Source organism: Nelumbo lutea, chromosome 1, assembly GCF_056320005.1.
Source record: "Nelumbo lutea isolate HS-2025 chromosome 1, American lotus-T2T, whole genome shotgun sequence".
Taxonomy (NCBI): Eukaryota; Viridiplantae; Streptophyta; class Magnoliopsida; order Proteales; family Nelumbonaceae; genus Nelumbo; species Nelumbo lutea.
In genome coordinates, this window is record NC_142684.1 from 16557955 (window position 1) to 16582593 (window position 24639).

Sequence of the window (24639 nt, forward strand, 5' to 3'; positions counted from 1 at the left end):
TCAGTTTTCTCAGAGTTCTAACTTAAGCATCGGAGTGTTCCCGCCAGACGAGCTCCCTGGGAATTCTTCACCTTCCTCTTCGCCTCAGGTACCATCCGTCACCAGTTAGGAGCCAGGTTTCTGCCAACTAGGAGTGCCCAGATCGCGCAACATCAAGTATCATTGTTGCAAATTTCACATTATTTTTATCGAAGTTACATGTACACTGGAGTTATACATCGATTAGTTTAAAAGTTTTAAATACGAATCAGTATTATTGACGTAATATTTACATAATTTTTATTGAAGTTATATTTACACCGATTATCCATATAAAACTTGATATGCCTGGAGTTATATATTGATTTTTAGTGTTTAATTATACTCCATGGTTTCATGGAAGTTTCAGGTTTTTGGAACCAAAACTTATTCACCCCTCATCAAATAGGATTTTAGAAGAGGTTAAACTCTAAATCTAAAAAAAGATTTATTCACTCAAAAAAAAAGTGATAATTCCACTTTCTTAAAATTCACACACTTAGCATCCTAATCCTAAAAAATGGTCACTTCAAATGTTATGGTAGTAACTGAATTTTATTCAAAGACAATCATTTTAAAAGTAATGATTAAACAATTAACTTAACTTAAAAATATTCAAAATATTAAATGGATGAAAATAAAAATAAATGAAATTCATAAAAATGATTAAACAATTAATACAAATGGTGTAAAAATTGACTAAACAATTAATTGCAAACTAGATTTAACTTTTTTGGAAGCATAGCCTAATTTAGTTTTTAAAAATAAATTAATCAATCAGATAGTAAATACTAATTAAATAAATTTATCAAATTAGGCAAGAATAGATAAATAAATACCTAGTATACTCATTCTCTTTTCTCTCTCAATTTGAAAATCATGAATGGAGAAAAAAAAACACCCTTACACCAACTCTCTCTCTCTCTCTAGAGAGAGAAGAAACTTGTCAAGATTGAAGACTTTGAAGTCATTTGTGTGGAAGAGGCCCTAATTACCTTTTCTCTGAACTTCTTTTTTTTTTCTTTTCATATTTTACTTATTTATTCGTTGAAAGGGAAATTTCTATTCTGCTCTCCAATGAATTTTCATGCCTCAACTCAACACAATCAATAGCATGCCCACTAGCTTTGGGTTGAGTGTCAAGCTTATTTTTGAGAACGTTCCAGTTAATGCAAACTTCATTTTTCTACTTGGGCTCGTAGGAACATTGAAAACTTTCTCTAGTAAAATTAAGGAAATAGTGGGCAAACTCACTATGGCCAAAATTGATGTATTTGAACTTTTGAAGAGAACCGCCTAAGGATTGTATTTGGGCTGCATGGAAAGCACATATTCAAGCGACAAACTATAGAGAGCATCTTATTATAATCGAGAGTGATTCATTATTGGTCATCTCATGCCTCAGCAAAAAGGTGGAAGTTCCTTGGAATTTGAAAGGTATCATCTCTTGTTTCTTGAGGAGGAGATTTCTATTTGAGGGAGGTCTTTGGTACTAGCATTTTTCAGAGAAGCTAACTACGCAGCAGATTGGCTTGCTCATGAGAAGCTCTTTCTTCTTCTACCCCTTAACCTAGATTTTTGTATCAATTCCCTTCCCCCTTCCCTTCTTATTTGTTTTGCAGATTTTTTAGGACATACCACCCCCCGTTGTGTAGTACACTTCTTCACCTTTCAAAAAAAAGATAAACTTTTGAAAATGGAGTTATTTTAGAAACAATAGGCCCACAATTATTGGCTGTAACCTGTAAGCTGGTGACAAACAAACCAAATTTTTTCATCCATCTTTCCATGGTAAATTGAAAGCGCCACAATGGCATTCATTATTGGTTTTGTGACAACCATGTTGTAAGAGGGTGGCTTTACATAAGTACACAATTCAGCCAACTCGGGAATTAAACCTGGGCCAATTTGGTTAATTAAATTTAAGTACTCAATTTTCCAATAAAATACCAATTAATTTTTTTTATAGAAACCGAGAGGGGCTACACAAGACAGAGGGTAGCACATTCCCATAAATCAGACTTACAAATACAAGCTAGATTCCATGGAAGATCACTAAGATTGAGACTTACTATACCCTATTGAAAAGAAAAGGCTTGATTGGCGGGCCAGTCTGCCACTTGATTAGCTTCTCGATACACATGATTGTAAACCAAGTCTTCATTTTCTGGATTCTTCAAATCCAAACACTCTTCATTGATGCTTCGTAGATTCCAGGGGGGTCGATGAGCCATTTCAGACAAGAAATCACGATCAAGGAGTCACCTTCAATGATGATGGAATGGTTTGGGAAATTCATTGCCAAGTTGTGAGCCTCCCACGCGGCCCAAGCTTCCGCCAAGTTGATTGTCGTTGAACTTAAGTAGTAAGCCTTGTAATCTACCACCTCACCCATGAAGTTCCTATCTATGGCTGCGATTGAGCACAACTCATTGTTTAGTTGGGATGCATCAAAATTTATTTTGATAATACCAATTTTTGGAATTTGCCACAGAACATACTTGCATGACTTATGGGAATCAACTCTATTAGGCTTCAAATTAATGTGCACAACTAAGGGATGAACATTTTAGAAACAAAGGTGCATCCAAGCCATCTTATTCTATAAGAAGAATAAAACATGTGACCTAAATGACTAAACAAAGAATATTCGCTACAAGAAAAATGGTTAAAGCCAGCGGTCCTTGTGACCGCCGCTATAGGCATATCTAAGCCGGTGCTCTTTCAAAGACCGCCGCTTACGTTGGTTTAAAAGGCTGGCGCGGCGGTCTATAATAATACCTTCGGCGGATTTTCTAGTCAAACCGGAATTGGGATAAGGCTATGTTTAGTTGACTTGAGCTTTGACTATGCAATCCTATTTCTTTTAAGATATTTGTAGCATTTAATCAGTGAAAACTTTTTCAGGGTGTTGGTTCTGGTGCTCAAAGTGATGTTTCTTTCTTATCATGGAATAACAAGGTTCAACATATACTTGCATCCACTTCACATAATGGGACCCTAGGTGGACAATGAATACATATTTATTTTCCAGAATATTTTAAAAACCTATATAGAATTTGCGCATTGTTTATCTGAGAGTGAATGTTTTTCTACTATTTTCAGTAGTGTGGCACTTTTCTGGTAATGAATCTACGTGGTGAATTGTATATTTAGACATGGCTTTTCTGTTTCCGACAGTTTGTTAGATTCAAATAGAGGCAAAGCTCTGCTTTACAATGGAATCCTGATATTGCAACTCAGCTTGTTGTTGCATGACAGTTCACCTTCTCTAAGGGTACAAATATGTGTCTTATTATTAAGGATTTTGGTCCTATTATCATAGTCTTATCTTATAAATATTATCAATTTTAGTCTAAGTAATGCTTTTATGATATTTATAACAGTTGTGGGATATGAGGAACCCAATATCACCATCAAAAGAATTTTTGGGCACACTTGTGGTATGCTATCTAACATGATAATACTTCATTTCTCCTTTTTCTTAATTTGTTGATGTTATATTTGTTTTCTTGCCGTTTCATTTTCTTTCTTGGATTTTATTTCCATCACTTGATTTTGCGGGTTAAAGATGTTTAGTAGGAATTGGAGATATGAAGCAATTAGAGATTGGTAGAGATTTAGAAGATGGAGTTTTGTTTTGGGTGGGTTGGGTTTCTTAACAATAGAAGACTTTTATTTCCATCACTTGATTTTTCTTTAAGAAGACTTTTCTTATCAATAGAAAATATATATATTTTTTTATGTTTATAAGTTCTGAAATCTCCTTTGGCAAAATTCATGGATTTAGATTTATACAGAACTGAAAAAATGGTGAAATGTGAACCTCTTTTTTAGGTTCCGTTGCATGATGCTTTCATGAATCTATGTTTCACATAAATACACATAAATAATTCTGTGGTTAGGAAGACTTGTTTGTTTCTACAAAACCATTATGTGGTAAAAATTCACTAATTACTTACTATGAGATATACTCAACTGTTATACCTGTGAAGTATGCTAGAATCACTTATTGCAAAACTTTAATGCATTATCTATACTGTGGTTGACATCTGGTGCCTCATTCAGTTATGCTTATTTCCTGGTTTCTTTTTTTATTGCTAAATATAAAAAGTTCAAAATCTTGATACACTTTTGTCACTATTTTTGTTTTCTGGGTTTTCCTCTTATGGACTATATGCCCTGTGTTCCTTTCTTTCTTTCTGTATGCATTCCTAGTTTCCACTATGGCCGAGTTTGGTAAGTGGTGATTGTTTAGATGGCATTCTGCAATTCAGCCCAAATTCTAAAGCCCGTTCTAAACAATCACCAACTTTTTATCAGACAATTCAGCAATCAGCTTCAATAATCTGCAAGAGGCCTGGAGAGTTGAGACTAAACTCTAAAGCCTACTACACCGATGCCAGGTACAATACCAGAAATCTATAGTGCCACAGGCCTTCAACCCATGGATTGATGTACTTGAGTATAGGCCTTTGTGAACAAGTCCAGGCCCTACATGTGCCAATATGGGCTGAGGGGGAGGAGATAACTTTATTGATAAATCCACTAATTGCCACTCGTAGGGTGGGAATTGGGACCCACCATATATGATTTCTCTATCCTTAGATTTTGGTCAAAGTCAAATCTTTTACTTCTGGGCATTTTGTCTTCTATCAATACAATTCACATTCAAATGGGTCCCATCTATTTCAGCCATTAACAAATGGGTCAAAGTCAAATCCTTCAAATGTCTCTATCCTTAGAGCTGTTTAAGATTATTGCATATTGTCACTTTGGTAGTCAAAATATAGGCTGTAGACTGTAGTATTTCCATTGTCACTATACCTACCATTTAATCTATTTTGGTTTCTTCCGTCACCAGAGATTAATTTCAATCTACAACTATACTTGGAAGCCCTAACTAAAGGTCCCGCATAATTTTTTTTCTCAAAGATCCAGTTTGCTATACAAGCACAGTTCAAGTTTGACTGCACATTCAACATTGGAAGAACCTAGCACAATAGCAATCACATGTGACTTTGAATCATTTGGTTCTAAGGATTTTCATGGGCCATCTCTGTTAGCATATGGTCATTGTCTCGGATTGACCCTACTTTGGGTTAGAGACTTAGAGCTAAAGGGAGCTATCAAAAAAGGCTGTCAAATTTGATTCTAATTGGGGCCACACATGAGGTGGTCATGAGCACTAATGATCTAGTATACAAATTTTCTTCAGGAAATTTAATCAAAAGACTAGTTGCCATAAAGTTCAACCTAACCAATATGGTTGTACTTGTATCACAAAAGCCCTGTAATAACTAATCAAAGTTTTGAAAGCTAAACTTATTCAAACTGGATGACTTTGACAGTTTTGAGGCTGAACCAGACGGTTCAACCAAGAAAAGGGAACCAGACTCCCTTCCAGTTTAATACCATGGCAATTTTCTTCTTCTTCTTCTGTTTTTTCACTCCTTCAGCAATTTGGGCTATTGAGGCTGTGTGGGTGGAATGAGAGCTTTAGGAGGTTTCACATTAAATAGTAGAAAATGACTATCATCATCATAATGGGTTCAAAAATACCCTATGCCATCACGGGATATGCAGACTAGTTCTCTGTGTTACTGGGTTTATGTGCAAGCACAAAAAGCTGGTTTGATTCGGTTCATGGCCTACAGACAGTCAGTATCCCCACCATTTTGGCAATTTAAAATGGAAAAGCACCTAAACAAACAAAAAGAAAGAGAAGAATATTATGTGATTCAAACAATACAACAGTCTGTTCTATGAGGGCTGTTGCAGAATATCCCTTTTCATCTGGTTTGTGTAACCATTGGAAAGCCTATAGAAGACCTTTTATATGAAAAAGTAGTCAGTATGCTCAAATGGATTTTTCCAATGAATAATTGTTTTTTATTCTTTCCTTTCTCTATATACATCTTACCCAAGTCTCTGACTGAAACATGATAAAATTTCTCTTGTACACGGGTTCAAACTTTAGATTTTTTTTTTGAAAGACTGTTCGGACTTTAGATTGGGTTAATACAGTGATGATATTCAGCATTTTGGTTTCTTTTTTATGGGCTTCACAATATGGACACCTTGAATTTTGAGACATGAACAATAAGGCTGTTTCAGTTGTAGTACTTTGTTCATCTAAAATTCTATATATTTTGAGGCATCTATGAGATTGGACAAAAATCCTAATGGAGTATAAATGTAGGAACTTATCACCCAACAAATTATTAACTTATTAATAATCAGACCAGAGTCGTATTGGTCAGCTAGTGTGGTAAGCTGTACTTTTTTGAGCCTCCTTAATATCCACTCATTAACTCCTTGAATTGACAAACAAACAAAATTAGAACCATTCAAATGGCAAACAAGATAGGGCTTCAGAAGGCCACGAGTTGCTCAAACAACCTACAAGTGTAGAAAGAAATCTGAGAACGAGTTAAGCAGTAATTTTTAACAATCCTCACCTACAGTCTCCATAAGCCTAGATTATTTTTCTAAGTTCTATATGAGGAAGAACAGTAGTGTATTTTGTAAATATTTTTATTTTTCTTTCTTTTTTTCTGGCTTTGATTAACATATAGTACATGTCTCTCAGTTGGGACAGATTATTATTCTTAGATTTTGCTAAATGGATGGGGGTGAGAATGGCATGGATGATCTTCTCCACCTTTGTAAAGGATCTGCTTTGATGTTGAAGCCTGGTGGGAATTCTGCTTTTTTACCTTCTAGTTGGGTTAATTGAGGCCAACCAAACCCACTTTAGTAGATTTAATATAGTTGGATTAAGGCTTTATTAAGTTGGACTGAGTTGTTTGATCATTCACTTTTGTTTGTTAAGAGAAGAGGATAAATAAATAAATAATGTATCTAACTTTTGCTTTTCTATATGCAATATTACAAGCTTTTTTGTAGTTTGGTTTTAAACCCAATCTGGTATGGAATTAGAGTGTTGAGCAGAATAAACATGTCAAAAAAAAAGAGTGTGGTAGATATGTGACATGTCTGGAGTTAAATGGATAAAATAATATACATCCTTTGTACCCTTCTTGTTCTGATATCGTTGATCAACTCGATAGGATTTGCTGTGAAGACAAAGTTTGGGATGCCAGACTGGTGGTACTTGCAACCAGAAGATATCCTTCTTCTGAGCACCTGATTGAAAGGTCAGAATACAAACATATTTTAGGGTTTCCAATTCTTCATTGTTTTGATTCATGGCATCTAATCCACCTATTTGTTGGAACATTTTCAGGGAGTTAAAAATTCTATATCTATTGGAGTTTAGTAGCAAATGGAAGCGGATGTCTGTTATTGTTCAGGACAAAAATGGAGAGATTCTTCTTCTGTGCAAAGGTGCAGACAGGTCTGATTTATATGCTATTTTTTGTTTGTAGAATGTGTTTTCCCCAAGAGATCTTCAAGTTTTCTAGTAGGTCAAGCCATCCATTTTGGTTGTGTTCTCCTAAAGCTACATTAATTTCATTTTCAAACACTCACTGTATGTTTTCTTGCTTGGATCATGCAGCATAGTTTTTGACCGGTTAGCCAAAAATGGAAGAACATATTTGGAGGAGACAAGTAGGCATCTAAGTGAATATGGAGAAGCAGGTTTGCAGACTTTGGCACTTGCATATAGAAAGCTAGAAGTGGCTGAGTATTCTAACTGGAACAGTGAATTTCTCAAGGCAAAGACTAATGTAGGTGGTGATAGAGAGGTGATGCTTGAACAGGTATCAGATAAGATGGAAAAAGATTTAATTCTTGTAGGTGCAACTGCTGTGGAGGACAAACTACAAAAGGGGATAAGCTTGTCTTTCTCTTTTGGAGTCTATAAAGAGTGCAACTTGGGCAGGTTTGGGTTTTGTGGAGCTAACAGTAGCAAGTCCATGTGTACTGAACATTCAGTCTTAACCTAATTTGACCTAAAGATTACCATGAACTGTTCAACTTAAATCCTACTTGACTTGGGTCGGGTTGGGTTTATTATATCATATAATGCACACAGAATTTTAAATAGAGATTAACTTCTCCTGAAAAAAATAATAAGAATAAAGAGAGATTAGCAGTAGCAGGGACTGAATACCAGGGGCAGAGCTAAATTATACCTTGTAGGTTCCTTGGCCCATTTTATTATGTATGCATGATATACTATTGGTTATGTTTTATTTGTTTGCTTTTGATGTAGTGCCCATGTGGGTTTTCATGTCAACCTTAATTTCTTTTTCTATCTAATACCAGTATTTTTTGCAGGTCAAATTGGATCAAGGAATTGAAATGTTGAACATTTTCAAGGATTATGAAATTGATCTATCCTGGATGATTTTGATTTTTACAAGGATCACCAGAAAGCCATGCAGGAAAGGAAGAAACAGTAAGCCAACTTGATGGTTGTCCCTGTTGTTGGCGGCAATGAGCACCGGAATCCAGTCTCACTATCTAGTGACTTCATAAAATAGATGACCAAGAGATTTTCTCAAGTTGTTAGGTTGGAAGAAAGTGGTAAAGAAGGCCTGATAACAGAGAAGGGTGGCTCTACTATTGCTGCAGTTGGGGTGCTGAAGTTAAATATGAAGATGTGTTACATTAATCAAGAAGATTTTTTTTAAATGCCTTGTACCGTTTTATACGTCAATTGGATATTGTATTTAAGCAATATGTTTTGGATATTATAATAATAAATAATTTAATTAAGAATTTTTTATTTAGATTGATTTTTATGTATTATGTGCCATGAGATCTATATTAAACAGGTACTAAAAAAATGTAGAAATCAAATTGATATAAATAATGAAAAAAAGGCAAAGCCGGCAGTCATACAACCACTGCCTTAGACATAAAAAACCTAAGGCGACGGTCTGAAGAGATCTAAGCCGGCGGTCCAGGCCGCCGCCTAAAAACGGAAACAACATTTAGACAGACCTAAGTTGGCGGTCTAAACAGATCTAAGCCGGCAGTCTAGACTACCACCTAAGAGCATGAGGGAGTTTGGTAGAAATCTAAGGCGGTGGTCTTTTGGTATCTAAGCCGGCAGTCTAAACCGCCGCCTGAATGATGCTAAGCCGGCGACTCGGTGTGACCGCCGCTTTAGAGCAAATTGAACCGGCCACCTAAGGCGACGGTCTTTTGCATCTAAGGCAGCGGTCTTGACCTAAGCCGGCAGAGGTTTAGGGGGCGGACTGAAGACCGCCACCTTAGATCAAAGTCCGCAGTCTTAAGGCCTAAGCCGACGGTCAGGCGACCGCTGCCTTAGACCGATTTTCTTGTAGTGATTCTAGAACGAAAGGGTAAACATGAAAATGATAACTAACAAAAAAGTTTTGGAAAGTTATATTAATCACAATGTGTAAAAAAAACTTTGAGAGGATAAACTAGGGAAGGAATGACAACTCAAGAAGCTTTTAAATGTGCACCCAAAAACTATAAATAGATACTTTTTATCCATTTGATAAGACTTTTGGACCTCATCCTCCATCCCTAAACTGCCATTTCTCTTCTCTTTCTCTCCCTTCTTTCCATTCCAACCATCCTCCATCTCCCATGTAGCCATCCATCACCCATCATCACATTGCCGGGATTTCAGTTCCAACGAGCTACATTGGCTTAATCCTTTGTCGGAGGGTATATAGGCAACCTCTCCAGGGGTTTGGCTGCTTGTCTTTCCTCCCTTTCCCCTTACCAACGCAGTAATTGGAGCAGCTCCTCGGATTTCAGAGTACAAACCATCACATCCACCAGCCTTACACATGGAAATTAGAAATTTTATAGGCTGTTATTTCTACACTAGTGCAGGACTATTATATTCATCTTTTCTCTTCTTCACACCCTGCGTTTACATCTATTCCTTGTCACTCCTTTTATTAGATCTGTTGGGATGATATAGGGAAAGATTTGGTGTTTTCTGTACAAAATGTATTATTCTCCAATCCATGGCTTATCCAATAAGTCAATGATACTACCATGGTTTTCAAAATCGGACTGGAGCGGACAGTTGGACTGGAAAAACCGGTAACTGGTCAACCCCCTAGATCCCGTTATACTAGAAATCAGAAATTCCTAAAAAAACATTGAAAAGGTCAGAAAATTGCTGACTCAGGCGGTCAGACCGTTAAACTGTTCGACCCGGGCAGCGGTTCATGGGTTATCCTTTTTTATTTTCATTTTTTTAAATAAAAAAAAAACAAAAAATAAAATGACTTCAATATCCCCAGCCCAAAATCCAATGTTTAGGCCCTTTAGGGTTAGAACCCCATTTTCGTTCTAACCCTTCCCTCCTCTCAACCCTCACACCCAACCAACCACAGGCGGCAGCCAACACCTCCAGTGTCCGACGGCGACACACACCAACCAATGGAAATTAATGGTGACTGGCAACGGTGAGTTTGCAATGGCGGCCAGCGTATTTTGTAGCATTTCCAGGCTCCAACAATAAGAGTTGCGGTAGGCAAGTTTGCAGCGGCAGGCAGGGAGTTTGCAGTGGCAGTAACACCACCATTGGCGATTCTGCAAGTTGGAGCAGCACTTGCAATGGTAACTTGCCTGTGATGAAGCCCGAGCCTACCGGTGGCAAGCCCATTGTCACACCACCATTACCGGCACTTTGCAGTGAAACCATGAAGGCCTGAAGGTATAATTTTTTTTTTTTTTGAATCTTGTTGTGAGTTTAAATGATTCTTTGACTTTACATTCCCTTTGTTAGTGGGCACTGAATTTTATATAGAGATTTAAGGGTTTATTTATAGATATTATATACACAAAGGGCATCTCTTTCACTGCCGACTACTCTTGATAGTTGAACCAAAACATGCAGAACTGAACTTTCTTTGGATCTGAACTTGCTTGCCTCTATTTAACCCTAAAGGTAAATCATAAAACGGGTTTATTTACAAACGTTTTCTTTCTTCTAATTAGTTTACCATAAGGAAGTTTTGCTTTCAGTTAAATAGGATAATAAACTACAAAATGACATCAAACTTCTGATTATTTAAACTTTTGAACAGTCCTATTGCTTAGAGGCTGGACTGAACTAAAAATCCGAGTCATTGATGATTCTAAGAGTTCATCTGTTAGGTGTTGTTTGATTTTTCTTTTGATTTCTAAGTAACACAGTGCATATTAGATTCCAACTAATAATAGGACCTCGTATGGTTCTTGATTCTTGATTCTTGAATCCAAACATAGAGCTTTGTATTCTTGTAATTTGACTTTAATATTTTGAGGGTTTTCTTCTTGAAATCTCTATATGTTTTGTTTTATTTTTCCCTTTTTCAGTATTTTCTACTTTTTATGTACTTTGTTATTTTTGTATTTAAATAGTTTTTTTTTTCTGTATCTTTTGTGTTTTTCTGTATTTTTTAGAATTTTTCTGTATTTTATTTTTATATTTTCTGTGTTTTGTACTATATTATTTTTTATTTAGATAGTTTTAAATAATGTATTATTTTTGTTTTTTATTTAATTTTATGTTTTTTTTATTATTTATAAATATATTTTTTATTTTTAATTTGTTTATGACATCACAGGTCAATTCATTCGATCCAAACAGTTGAACCGTTTAACCGGAAACCGGTTCCCTGACCAGTTCGTTTTTAAAAACCATATTATTTAGTAAGATTATATGCAAGAGGTTGGATATTGTTATTGTCCCCACTACCTTTCATAATGCATTCACCCTTGGCAAGCAAAGTCAGGACGATCAAATCAAGGCAATCAAATCATTGCCTCTCCAAGGCTAATGACCAAGTCGAGTGGGAATTTCTCTTATGGAGTCTTCAGAAACATGGCTTCTTTAATTAATTTTGTTCCTTGATTCGAGCATGTCATACTATTGAATGAAAAACTTGGACCATCCTTTACACCTAGACAAGGGCTTCGACAAGGTTTCCCTCTATTTCCATACTTCTTCACTCTATATGACCTACTTTCACATATGTTTTCTATTCAATAGGAGGACGGGTCTCTTAAGGGCATCAAGCATTCTAGAGAATGCCTTGCCCTAATCAACTGATGTTTGTTGGTAACATCATAGTGTTTGGCAGAAATAATGAACGAGAAATTCAAACACTTGAATAGCTTTTCTTCGAGTTTAGCTCTTACTTAGGTCAAGAGATGAATTTTTCCAAATCATCTATTTATTTTAGTAGAAACAAGGTTTTTGAACTCACGTTATGGACAGTCAGACATTCAGTCCGGAAACCGTCCAAGCAATTAGTTATGTTTTACCTCAAATTTTATCCTTGGCCAAAAATCATTGAATTGGTCAATAGCCGATTGACACAGGCAATTGAACCATCGACCCATTCAAAAAATTTTTACTACTTTTTATTTTAATTATTTTTAATTATTTTTTTTGTCAGAACAGGCCATCCATTTAAATCGAACGATCGAACCATTAACCTGAAAACTGATGGTCAGAACAGTTTCAATTTTGGATCGGATTTTAAAACATTAAGTAGAAATGTTCATGGGAGAACAAGAGCTGCTCTTGCACAATATATGGGAGTTTCTCTTATAAATTTCTTGGTCCTCCCTTCTACAACATGGTGGTCGTTTAACTAGGCATTTTATTCTTGATTAATTAAAAAATAAGCTGGCCACTTGGAAGGCTCATTGTCTCTCACATGCAGGTAGAGAAGTACTAATTAAGTCCATTCCATTCCTACCTATTTCATGTCTACACTTAATTTGTCACAAGCTAATCATCCCAGCATCAACTCTATTTGATTTCTAGTGGGGATACAACTTACAATCTGGTCTAAGTTTACGAAGAGAAAATATCATGGTGGTTTGGGACTTGAAGAGGTTTCACTTAAAAACAGAGTTCTTATGAAACTTTCATAGCACTATCTCTCTGAACATGATAGGTTATGGTCTCGTCTACTTTTTGGACGGTTAAGAAGAAGATTTCAGATTGGTGCACGATCTGATGCTTTTTGTTGGTGAACAACTGGGATGTCAAATTAGGTAAGTCGCTTGGTCGAGCCGTAAAGAAAAAGAGAAAATATCAGAATACCTGGACTTCTTTATCCAGTGTAGGCACTCTATGCTTAAATTAATGAACTGGAGTTTTCAGAAAGCTAGATCAAAGAAGACATGGTGTGAATCCATAAACCAACAATGAATTCAGATAAGATACCAACATGCAGTCCCAACAATGTCCCAACATGCCATTGTAGCTGTACAACTGAACATCTCCATGAATGACAAGGCCCAGAATTCGCATCTACGCTCCCACAACACATCCGAACCGTGTCTTGGGATATCACACTGGAAACAGGATCTGCTCCTCACAAATGGGTGCCTTACAGGCACATCCACCATGCATTGGGAACATCTCCCATGAATAATAACTAATAAGTATGGGAGATGTTCCCAATGCATGGTATGATGTACGTGTGAGGGGAGCATGATCTGGTCTCATCAATTTAGGTGCCAATGGGGAGCTGATGTGAATTCCAAGGTCCAAGTAGATGTTTGCAAAGGGAACGGGATTTGCTCCTTACACATGGGTGCCTCACAGACACATCCATGTGCATTGAGAACATCTCCCATGAATAATAATTTATAAATATGGATGATATTCCCAATGCATGGTACGAAATGCATGTGAGGTAGGTGTGAGGCGCCCTACGTGAGGAGCAGATCCCGTCTCTTTGCAGAGTACAGAGGCATGTTGGGACAGTATGACCGTTTAGTGATAGCAGATCCCTATCCACTAAAAACAGGATGAGACCCAAGTCCGTTTGCCAAAAACATGATTTGACCGAATACCGGCCTCCTTTTTTTGTTATATATTTCAACTGTTTATCATTTATTAATTTTGTTTTAGTATTTTTAAATGAGAACATTATCCTTATTGAATCATCTTCCATTCTAAAATCGATTTTCATTTTGCGACAAGTCGCTTTCTTTCTTTTACTCAATTATCACCCGCTAATCGTCCTCTCTCTCTCTCTCTCTCTCTCTGCCTGCTTCTATCTAGCAGAGTAAACTCTATCATGGAGATGGACAAGCCAAAACCAACATGGGCGGAATTGCTAGGAAGCAAACAGTGGGAAGGTCTGCTCGACCCACTAAACCTAAGCCTCCGGCGACTGATCCTCCGATGTGGGGATCTTTGCCAAGCCACCTACGACGCATTCAACAGCGACCCACGCTCTAAGTACTGTGGCAGCAGCCGCTATGGTAAGCGTTCCTTCTTTGATAAGGTAAAATTCCAGCCCGCTTCTGACTATGAAGTTGCTGCCTTCCTCTATGCCACCTCCCGCGTCGACGTCCCTCAAGCCTTCCTCCTCCACTCCCTCTCACGGGAAGCCTGGGACCGCGAATCCAATTGGATTGGATACATCGCCGTCACCTCCGACCATGTCAGTAAAAAAGCTTTAGGGAGACGCGAGATATACGTAGCATGGCGAGGAACCACTCGGAATTACGAGTGGATCGATGTCGCCGATGCAAAGCCCAAGTCCATCAAGTCACTACTGAATTCACAGACGCAAGACCATACTCAACAGCAACACCACTGGTACGATCTTATCCTGGACAGAGTTCACAACAATGGCAGCGGCGACAGTAGTGACGAGGAGGAGGAGGAAGATAGGACGCCGAAGGTCATGAAGGGTTGGTTCACCATCTACACCTCTAACGACCCAAAATCCCCCTTCACTAAACTGAGTGCCAGAGCTCAGTTCGTAACCAAAATGAAAGAACTGGTGGAGCAATACAAAGACGAGGAGCTAAGTCTTACACTAACAGGTCATAGCCTTGGCGCATGTCTAGCAATCCTGAGCGCTTTCGATGTCGTCGAGAACGGGTTGTCGATCCCTGTAGCAGCAATTGTGTTCGGCTGCCCACAGGTGGGTAACAAGGCATTCGATCAGAGGATCAAGAAGTTTCCGAACCTCCGAATCTTGCACGTAAAGAACGCAATAGATCTAATACCACACTACCCAAGCAGGGCACTGGGGTACCATTACACTGGCACTGAGCTTGTGATTGACACTCGGAAATCGCCAAGCTTGAAAGACTCCAAGAATCCCAGTGACTGGCATAACCTTCAAGCGATGTTGCATGTGGTTGCGGGTTGGAATGGAGCAGACAAGGAGTTCGAATTGAAGGTGAAGAGAACTATTGCTCTGGTTAACAAGTCCTGTGATTATCTAAAAGAAGAGTTATTGGTTCCTCCGTCATGGTGGGTTGAGAAGAACAAGGGCATGGTGCTTAACCAAGATGAGGAATGGGAGCTGACCCCGCCATTTGAAGATGATATTCCTGTCCCTGAGTTTTGAGTTCGATTATCCATTTCAGTGCGGTTTGATGATTGATAGATCGCATCCAGTTATTATACACTACTTCGATAAAGAGTTGTACCATCAAATAATCTACTCTGAGACTCTGGATTAATTCATGTCATGTTGGTTAAATTTTTACAAGTCTTGAAATGAATATGGTCAAATATAGATGCTACATTCTTGTGATTTGGTCAATGAGATTATTCATTTGAACTGGATTCAGGCCAAATTACCCATTTACAGTTTTCCTTCATTACATGCTTACTGGAAATATGCATCCTGCACCACAAGCTCCCTCCATCCATCGTCAGCAGGCACAGATACAATCTGATTTGAGAAAAACAGAGCAAAATTGAATATATGCAAAGCTTCACAAGACCTGACAGAATAAGGTGGGACAAGAAACCTTTATGTGAAATCTTGGTTCACAATTTTGTTGTGTTGGCTATGGGGAATAGGAAAGAATCAAATAAAAAATCATCGCAATGGTGTACAAAGATGCAGACAGGAAAAGATAACTTGAATCCAGAAGAAAGGATAAATACATAGATATGCAGGACAAGGAATTATATAGCTATTTTTCTTTTCTGCACATAACAGCTACAGGCAAAGAGAGAGAGACGACACTTACAAAGCAGAGAAGAAAGTCAACCAGACCTTATGTAGCTTCCACTGAAAGGATCTCCAGCTCTGCCCACCAGAGTGGAGAAAGCCTCGGGGTTGCTGCATCAGGTGAGATAGGAATCACCTCCCTCAGTTTTGAGGTGATCTCCCTCATCGTTGGTCTCTGCCTTGGATCCTGATGGGTGCATTCCTCAATCACCTCACAGATGATGTCAAGCTCTTCGTTTTTGAATGATTTGAGTGTGGGATCAATCATGGAACTGATGTTCTTCTTATCATTCAAGTATTCAGAAGCCTGGGAATGAAATATTTTATGTAAAAGAAAACATGATTAAAAACAAAAATTATAAAACTAGTCAACTAAGACTAAAAAGCTAATGAAGGGTCAAGAGACATGTTTTCTTTACCCAGTTCAAAAGAGACCCTTCTTCAGAAGATGGAAGCCTGGCAGAAATAGTTTCTAGCAGCAATAATCCAAAACTATAGACATTTGTTTCAGGATCAGAAAGTGGAGGCAATAAAGAATGCTCTGCTTCATCTTCACCAGATGCCTTTGAATTGGAGCAGCCATGTGCTGAGAAAAAGATCTCTCCAATCTGTAGCATTAGACAAATAAATTAATAAATAATAGTACTCAACAACAATGAAGATCTGAGTGGACTTAAAAGAACTTTGTCTGTACCTTAGCTGCATAATCATCTGTCAAATAAATATAACAAGATTGCAGATCGGAATGTGCTACAGGTGGGTTCAGCTCATGATGCATGTATTGAAGACAATAAGCTACTCCCATAATAATCCTCATCCTGGTATTCCAGTCAAGATGTTCAGCGTCCTTAACTGCAAGACAAAAATTATAATGCTTTTCCCTTTCAAAATCCAAGCCTCTTATTTATGTGGTATGTTCGTAGTACAGATAAATAAAGAATGAAAATGGAATTATTACCATGCAAATGCTCGAAGAGACTTCCATTTGGAGCATATTCGAATACCATCATCCTATTGAAAGGTTCATCTTCTTCGCAATAGCCCAAAAGATTGACAAAATTCTTGTGGTTTACTCGTGAGAGAGTATCAATCTAATGTAGGTCCATACCAAACAAAAAATAAAGAATGTTAAGATTATGGTGGTTTTGGGGTGCCTACTTTATAGTGTCCTACCAACTTAATTCCAAGGTATATTATTAGTCACAACTAAAATCACATACCTTCTTTCTGTAGGACATCTCTGAGCATTTCAACCAATCTTTAGAGGACGTAACTGTAGTTGATACAACTGCAATCTCAACGCCACTGGACAAAGTTCCCTTGAACACTGTGCACTCTTCAATGGTACAAATAATGTTACTGAAATCTTCACAGGCTACTTCTAGCTCTGAACGATTCAGCTTGGGCACCCCTATATTTCAAATAATAAATGTTTCATTTCTCAATATGCCATTTTTTTAGTGCAACTAAGATGACAGATGATAAATTTTGAGTAACAATATTACCAGTGACAAATGCCTTCTGTAATTGGCCACTCAATCCAGTCTTCCAAGGACCTATGGTTCTCACTGCTCGGTTTCGGCATGTACAAAGCATTGCTACAACAATGATGAGAACTAATGCCACAGCAATAATGATGAGAATATATTTCCATCCTTTTCCAAATGAACCATCAGTTATTGGTTGTTGGTCATTAGGGCTTTGGGAAGATTGGTGCAATGAAGGATTTGAGGGAGGGGGCATCAATGAAGGTGGAGGATATTGTTTCTTAGCATTTGGTACCGCAGGAAAAGCCCCACTACTTTGGGTAGTTGGAACAACAGGCATCTCTTCAGGGATTGCACTACCACTTGCAGGTTCTGCCATGAGGTTACTTGACTCTTGAAGCAGTTTGCGCCGTACAAAATTTACTATGTCCTGTACATTTTGTAATATGTACGGTGAGTCTGGACCTGCAAGAAGAATTTGCACTCTTTTGCTCAATGACATAAAATTTTTCATGTTATAATGGAAGAAATGTAATAAGGAGCTTGCACTCACTTGGTGTATCATCACAACATTCCTCACTATGGTCATGCGAAGAGCCCCTTCCAAACTTGACACTTTAGAGGAAAAGCAAAGAGTTTCCTTAGTTTAAAATAAGTAATGACCATTATTATGTTCTTTAAAAGAAGTTAATATATATAATACATAACGATACATATAATACATACTGTGGGAGCAACTCAAGGTAAAGCTGAAGTTTCCCTTTAATTCTGAATAAGAAGGAATCTTCTTTGCTCAAGTGTTTCAAACTGCTTTGCCAGATGCTGCCAAAAACATGGCCCATCAACATACTGGTAAAACTGTGAAAAAAGCTGAAAAGTCAATAGAAGGAAACTTATGACAAGTATATTTGATGAATATCTTTCCATAAGAATATAAGACTAAATAATTGCTAGAACATAATTCCCAAGAAAAATTAGCTAATAAATTCTTGTATGATAAAGAGTAAAAAGATTTCACTCTAGTCAAAATTTAATTGAGCGCAAAATTAGTAAACCATGAAATATAATTAGAATAGGAAGTGAACTATTCATTCAAGTAGGGAATGCCCAAATATTATTATATGAAAGTTGATCTATCTTGTTTTAATGTTAGAGCAATCATTATGTTTCTAATTAGCTAAAAGGTAAATTCAATATATCTCAACTCTGCACCAGACATGCACATAAATTCCAAATCTTTTTTTTTTTTATCAATAATTCCAAATCTAATTTATTGATAGACTCAATTAGGGAAACTAAGATGAATTGAGATCTCTTCTATGGAACGCTTGTATGTTCATAGGAAGGCATGCATCCAAGAGCTTATAGTGTCACAAAAGAACAAAAACCATGAATAAAATCTCTTACCAATGTCCAAATTTTCTATTTAGACAACTGATTCCAGTTAGCTCATCAGATGTGAGGTTTTGATCAAATTGTAATTCAGATAGCAAACTAAGATTCCCAATCTCAACAGGAATTGTGCCTTGAAACTTGTTGTTGCAAAGCAGCCTAAAACACCAAAAACAAACAAAAATGAAATAATTTAATCAATGTTAATGGGCATTTAGAACCTTGAATGTGAAGCGCAGATACAAATTTGTAAGGACTCACAGGCGCTTCAGTGAGAGCATTCCCCCAATTTCAGCTGGAATTGTTCCACTCAAATTATTATTCCTCAAATCCAAAAGCTCCAGCATTCTAAGTGCACTAATCTCTTTGGGAATAACACCTGAGAAGTGGTTCTTGTAAAGGATACTGTCAATTCAAACAAATAGAAATATTTAATGAGGACCTTCTAACCAACTTGTTGACAATCATGAAAGGCAAAATGAGGTCATTAATTAAAGTATAAAAAAAGAATATAACATTATCATCCACTGAAATTTTGTCTAATGTCAATATTATACATAAGGCATACTTCTGAATAGAATAGATTTGTTTTTCAAGGAGAATCCAGCTTTGTATAAAGAATATTTCAAGAGAAATTTTCCGCACCCATTAGCATGAATGCTCATGTCAAGGTACAGAGTACAGGAATCTTCAATGTTTCATTTGGTGGCTGAGATTTCTCATTTGAATCTCAAGTTTGATATTATTTCTAGAAGTCAAGGTTTTGGTTTGTCATTCCCAAAGTTGTAGACATTCCTTGTATTACCATGATATAGAATTTACTAGCAATATCAGAAATGAATTTTTTTGATAGATAATGTCAGAAATGAAATTAAATTACCGTTTACGTTGATCCTCTACTTGCCACCAAGTGGCATCCACTGCATATACTGCATTGATCCAGAAATTGACTATTGAACTAGCACTTTACTTAGAACATGCTAATCACCTGTACTGACCTAAGATAGTTAAAAACCATTCTAAATACAGTATAAAAATGAGCTTTGCACTTTAAATATGCTAAAAATTCTAAGAGTGATGCATTGAACTTCCCATTAATAAAAAGGAATAAGGTACAAGAGAGGGGAGCTAAACTTTCCCAACTCCCCAAGGAGGCCAAAAGCCATCCAAAAGAAAAGCTTACAGTTACAACTGAGCCCAGAAAACAGAAACCCTATTTACCCCTTGTCTAGCTAGCCCATCAGCAAAGGAGTTTGCACTTCTCTTCACCCAAGTACATTTTACATCAATATCCTTTTTCAGCCACTTAAACTTTCTCTTTTCATTGCTGTAATGCCAGAGATCATTTTGGTCTTCCTTTGACCAGCCCACTACAATCTCAGAATCAGCTTACTGATATTCAAGTCTTTAGCTCTTTTTACTCCTTCCACAGCTGCCAAAATCTCAGCCTTAGATAATCACCTTCTCCAAATGGGCCTGAGAAAAGAGCTATTACATTCCCATGTGCATTCCTTAATATCCCTCCAATTCCTGAAGGCCCTGGATTTCCAATACTCCTGCCATGGAATTTCAGCTTGATGAAGCCAGTAGGAAGAGTCCACATAGGACTTTAAGTCTTCTTAATTAGGGCTGAGTTCGCAAGCTATTCTAAGAGTGATGCATTACATAATGGAGTTGTTGGGAGAATCTTATTTTTCTCTGGTAAATTTTTGAGAATTCATGATTCATATTTCTTGTTTTATATTATGTCATTCCTACAAGTAACATTAGAATGTGATTTCATGTAACTTTCGGTTCTTAGGACCACATGTTTCACAGCTTCTAACACTGTAGGTCATGGATGAAAATTAGACAGAGATGTAGGATTGCAAAAAATGATATTAATCAGGATAAGAAACATATTAACCAGGACTTAAGCAAGTCACTGCTGTCAGAGAGGGAGAGTTAAACTCTTTTTACTTACAGCGATCTTAAGTGAGTAAGATTTCCAAGTTCAGGCGCCAGTATTCCTTCCAGAGAAAGCCCTTGTAGATCACTACAAATAGAGGCAAACAATGCAAATAATTGTTCAGCATAAGTAACATAAACATAATGTAAGATTCAACAACAAACAAACGTCACAAGCAACAAAAGTCTCAAAAAAGTTTAATAAATGTTAATAAAATTCCTTATTCTGAAAAATCAACCCATTGTACACAGAAACTTATGAAAAAGAAATGTGAACTCAAAAAGAAGAACCAAGAGACCTATTCATCATATTATGCTTTGAAGAAATTCATCAGCCTAGAAAAAATATAAAGAAATATATCAGGAACTTACAGCATTTCCACTTTACCGTCCACACAGTGAACGCCTGACCACATACAAGGGTTGCTGTCATCGGGGTTCCAATTTGAAAGAGCGCCATAAGGATCAGAACTCACTCTTGCCCGAAACTCCAGTAAAGCACATCCTACGCTTCCAGCCCAATTGCATTCAGAAAGAGAAATACCAATCAAACCACACAATCTTAATCATAAGAAAACTGGTATGGCAACAATACAGAGATACAACATGTTTATCCAACAACTACCTTCAGCATTAAGCGACCAACCCTGTTGAATTTCCAGAAGAAGCATCAAAACCAGAAAGCACGGAACTCTGTGGAGCTGGAGTCCAAAAGGATTCCATCTAACCTCCATTGCTTGGTAGACCAAATGCCGTGTTGGTGGTGGTAGTAACAATCCAAGGACCAAGATGCTACACATATTCACCAGTTTTCTTTGTCTTCTTTTTCTTTTTATTTTTTATTTTTTCCTTTTTTTAACTTGATACAAACACTCCCATCAATAACCGACTCTTAACAGTAAACAACAAAGAAAAAATAGAAATTAAACCATTATAGAATCTATAGTGCTTGTGCTTGTCGATCAATCTGCCAATCTGGGTCCCTCGTATTTTGCGATCTAATTTGTATTACAAGCCTTCATTAAGGATTGCAGAGCTCGACTCAAATTATTCTGCAAAGTCCAAGAAGGAGCCTCTGTGAAGCAACCAGAGCTGGAAAAACAAAACAAATTCTGAATGAATTTTAAATACCCACCAAATAAAAACTAAAAGGCAAATAAAAAAATATAGAATTCTTTCAACAAAAGCAAGTTGAAAAGAAACCCTCATTCACAAGCAATCCAAGGAAAAGGAAAGACGGGCTGAAAAGGGGAAAGAGACAGGCAGGAGAGATGGGAGGGTAAAACTTACCGAAGTTTAGGGGCAACAACAGAAACACAATTAGAAATCAACGCCTTCTTCTTCTTTCTCGTTATTGTTTTTTCGTTTGAAACAGGGTTGAGAACGAATTGAATATTTGGGTGAAAGGGTGGCGGTTGGGAGGAGATTTTGAACGAGGCAGCAAAGACAGAGGGTGGCTGTCTATCTCTCTCTTCTCTCTCTCTCTCTCTTTTTCTTTTCTCTTTGCTTGCTTTGTTTTCCTTCCTTTCTCCAACCTCACCAACCACCCCCCCAAACTGTCCTGTTTTTTTTTTTCCTTTTTTTCTAAATTTTCTTTTTTAGTCGGTCCCACTTTCTTTTACATAATTACATTTTTCTTTTTTTTCTTGGTATTTTTGTGTTTAGATTTTTAGTGGACTCACATTTGATCGCCGGACTTCAGGCCATTAACTGCCACCGCCGGCGAGATATCCATCCTCGCGGGGTTTTCGTGGCGGTAATGAATCCCACCTCCGACGTCCCCGGACGCGCCAAAATTTCATTTGCCCCCGTTTGACCAGGACCCCGGTCTTAATACTCTTATCAATGAATGGCTCACAGCAGTGATTAAAATATGGGCTTCTAGTGGATAATGGCAATTTTTTGCCCTTAATATTAATAAAAATAATAATTTTTATATAATTAGAAACTTTTTTCTTTTTTGAATTTTTAATTTTTTTTAATACATGTTATTTTTGAAACTATCAATTAGAAACTCTACTTTCAAAAAAAAAAAAAAAAAAAAAAAATTCTAAAATCTCTCTGTCCCACATGTTCCAATAATCTAAATAATCTAATATCCTAAACAACCTATTCCACTATCCCCAACTTTCTCCTAAATTATCTCTAATTTAGTAGAGAATTTATCTCCTAAATTATCTTTAATTATTATTTATCTTCTCCCCCACTTTTTATCTACTATCGAGTTAAGCTTCAGGGCAAAGCCCATTTGGACAACTTTTACTGTCTTGCATTGAGAAGATCTCCATACTTGTGTGCTATATTTTGTATGAAAATATTTCCAATGCAAGGCTATTAGAATGGTATATGCACACATTTGCCCTAATAGAAGCTGATCTCACATCTATCTAAAGAAAGTTTGAATTAAAAAAAATTAAGAATTATTTAAATATTCTAACAAAATTATATAATAACTTTAAAGTATTTATTAAAAAGACAAAAAACAACTATAATCGATTTAATAATATTCATATTAGTAATAATTATATATTTTTACAAAATTCATCACAAAATTATGTACAAAAAATATAAATTATGATTTTTTGGATTATCCAATCTAAATGTTAATCAAATAATAAAAATCTAACATTAAAAATGAAATATTACTTAAATATTTCAATAACAAAATATTTAACATAATTAGATTTTAAATAGTTAAAATAACAAAATTATGTATTAATAGTAATATAATTTTATGGATTATTAAATTCAACAAGTAATTAATATTTTAAAATTTAAAAATGATATTATTTCAATAAATCAACAATATTGTAAATAAACAATTTCATTTATACCAATTAATAATTCTAGAAAATAACTTTCAAAAAAATAATGTTTATTAATAATAATTTAAAAAACATAATCTATATTTATTATATATTTATATATACTAAAATTAATATTTATTGTATTTTAGTAATTATTTATTATTTTCTATGATAAATATATTTTCAATAATTATATATAAATCTATTTTTTTTGTTATTTAAAAGAAAATTTTCAATAATTATTGAAGTTTACTATTATTTAGCTTTTTAAATTTAATTTATTGTTTATTTTGCTATAAATTTTTAATAATTATCCTTTTCAACCATTTCTAAAAACAAGTAATGGATAGAACAATGAAGGCATAGACAAATAAGTAAACAATTGTTACAAATAACTCACATATTATCTATTTCTAATAATAATTAGTAGATGAATATAATGAATGCAACATAAATAAATGAACAATTGTTACAAACAATTCAAGTTTGATTGAACAACATATAAAGATCTAATACATTTGACACAATATACATAATAAAAATCTAGTACATTTGATACAATAGCCTAAATAAGAAATTGCATTACTTAATGTCTAAATTGTTGCCACATCTGATTTGTCAAGTTGTCTCTGAATGCAGCCCATTCATTGCTACTCTCTAGAATTGTGATTTGTTCATCAACCTCTGCTACACTTTGTGAACCTCCTTCATTGGCTAAGAAATTTTCAATTCTTAATTCCATGGAGTCAATTGACATATTTTTCCTTATATAGTTGTGTAAGAGGCAACATGCACTAATGGTCCTATACTAGGTCTTTATTGGATACCAAGTTGAGGTCCTAAGTATTACCCACTTTATTTTTAGGAGGCCAAATGTCCTCTCAATTACATTCCTAGTTGCATTTGGAGTACCTAACATCATACAAGTAATAATAACCTAAACAAATATGACAATACATATTAGTTTCTTAAACATCAATATTAGAATTTTTTCTCTAATGTCTTAATTCTCATGGTTCAATTATTACCTTGTGGTACTTTTAAGCCATTTCTCCTTGAAATGGCATCACGAAAGACTCTAGTGTCATGAGC

The 24639-nt window shown here is 36.1% G+C and overlaps 2 protein-coding genes across 7 annotated transcripts; one reads left to right on the forward strand and one right to left on the reverse strand.

Moving 5' to 3' along the window:
* Nucleotides 1-10263: 10263 nt before the first annotated feature.
* Nucleotides 10264-15531, forward strand: LOC148873712 (alpha/beta-Hydrolases superfamily protein). Its single transcript, XM_088963635.1, has 2 exons — nucleotides 10264-10639; nucleotides 13997-15531. The coding sequence occupies exon 2, from the start codon at nucleotides 14010-14012 to the stop codon at nucleotides 15297-15299; it is 1290 nt and encodes a 429-aa protein (XP_088819761.1). The 5' UTR covers nucleotides 10264-10639; nucleotides 13997-14009; the 3' UTR covers nucleotides 15300-15531.
* LOC148873713 (protein MALE DISCOVERER 2-like) lies at nucleotides 15379-22375 on the reverse strand. Of its 6 annotated transcripts, none has more exons than XM_088963633.1 (15): nucleotides 22031-22375; nucleotides 21366-21832; nucleotides 21113-21245; nucleotides 20757-20828; nucleotides 19055-19198; nucleotides 18809-18952; nucleotides 18128-18223; nucleotides 17955-18016; nucleotides 17420-17866; nucleotides 17135-17325; nucleotides 16873-17005; nucleotides 16609-16766; nucleotides 16334-16522; nucleotides 15934-16221; nucleotides 15379-15629 (listed from the first exon to the last, which is right to left on the reverse strand). In XM_088963633.1, the coding sequence occupies exons 2-14, from the start codon at nucleotides 21538-21540 to the stop codon at nucleotides 15961-15963; spliced, it is 2205 nt and encodes a 734-aa protein (XP_088819759.1). In that variant the 5' UTR covers nucleotides 21541-21832; nucleotides 22031-22375; the 3' UTR covers nucleotides 15379-15629; nucleotides 15934-15960. The 6 variants fall into 6 exon arrangements, with proteins under 6 accessions (XP_088819759.1, XP_088819757.1, XP_088819758.1 ...); XM_088963631.1 differs by having other exon boundaries at nucleotides 18128-18259; nucleotides 22031-22368; XM_088963632.1 differs by having other exon boundaries at nucleotides 15960-16221; nucleotides 18128-18259; nucleotides 22031-22349.
* Nucleotides 22376-24639: the final 2264 nt, after the last annotated feature.

Bases quoted from the DNA above. Each gene is read 5' to 3' on its own strand.
- LOC148873713 (XM_088963630.1), bottom strand. From the start codon at position 21,540: ATGTGTAGCATCTTGGTCCTTGGATTGTTACTACCACCACCAACACGG. The intron at 19,199-20,756 runs GTAAGTAAAAAG...TTGAATTGACAG, and splicing joins CTTACTCACTTAAGATCGCT to TATCCTTTACAAGAACCACT. The intron at 17,326-17,419 runs GTAATATTGTTA...TTTGAAATATAG, and splicing joins ACAGAAGGCATTTGTCACTG to GGGTGCCCAAGCTGAATCGT.
- LOC148873712 (XM_088963635.1), top strand. From the start codon at position 14,010: ATGGAGATGGACAAGCCAAAACCAACATGGGCGGAATTGCTAGGAAGC.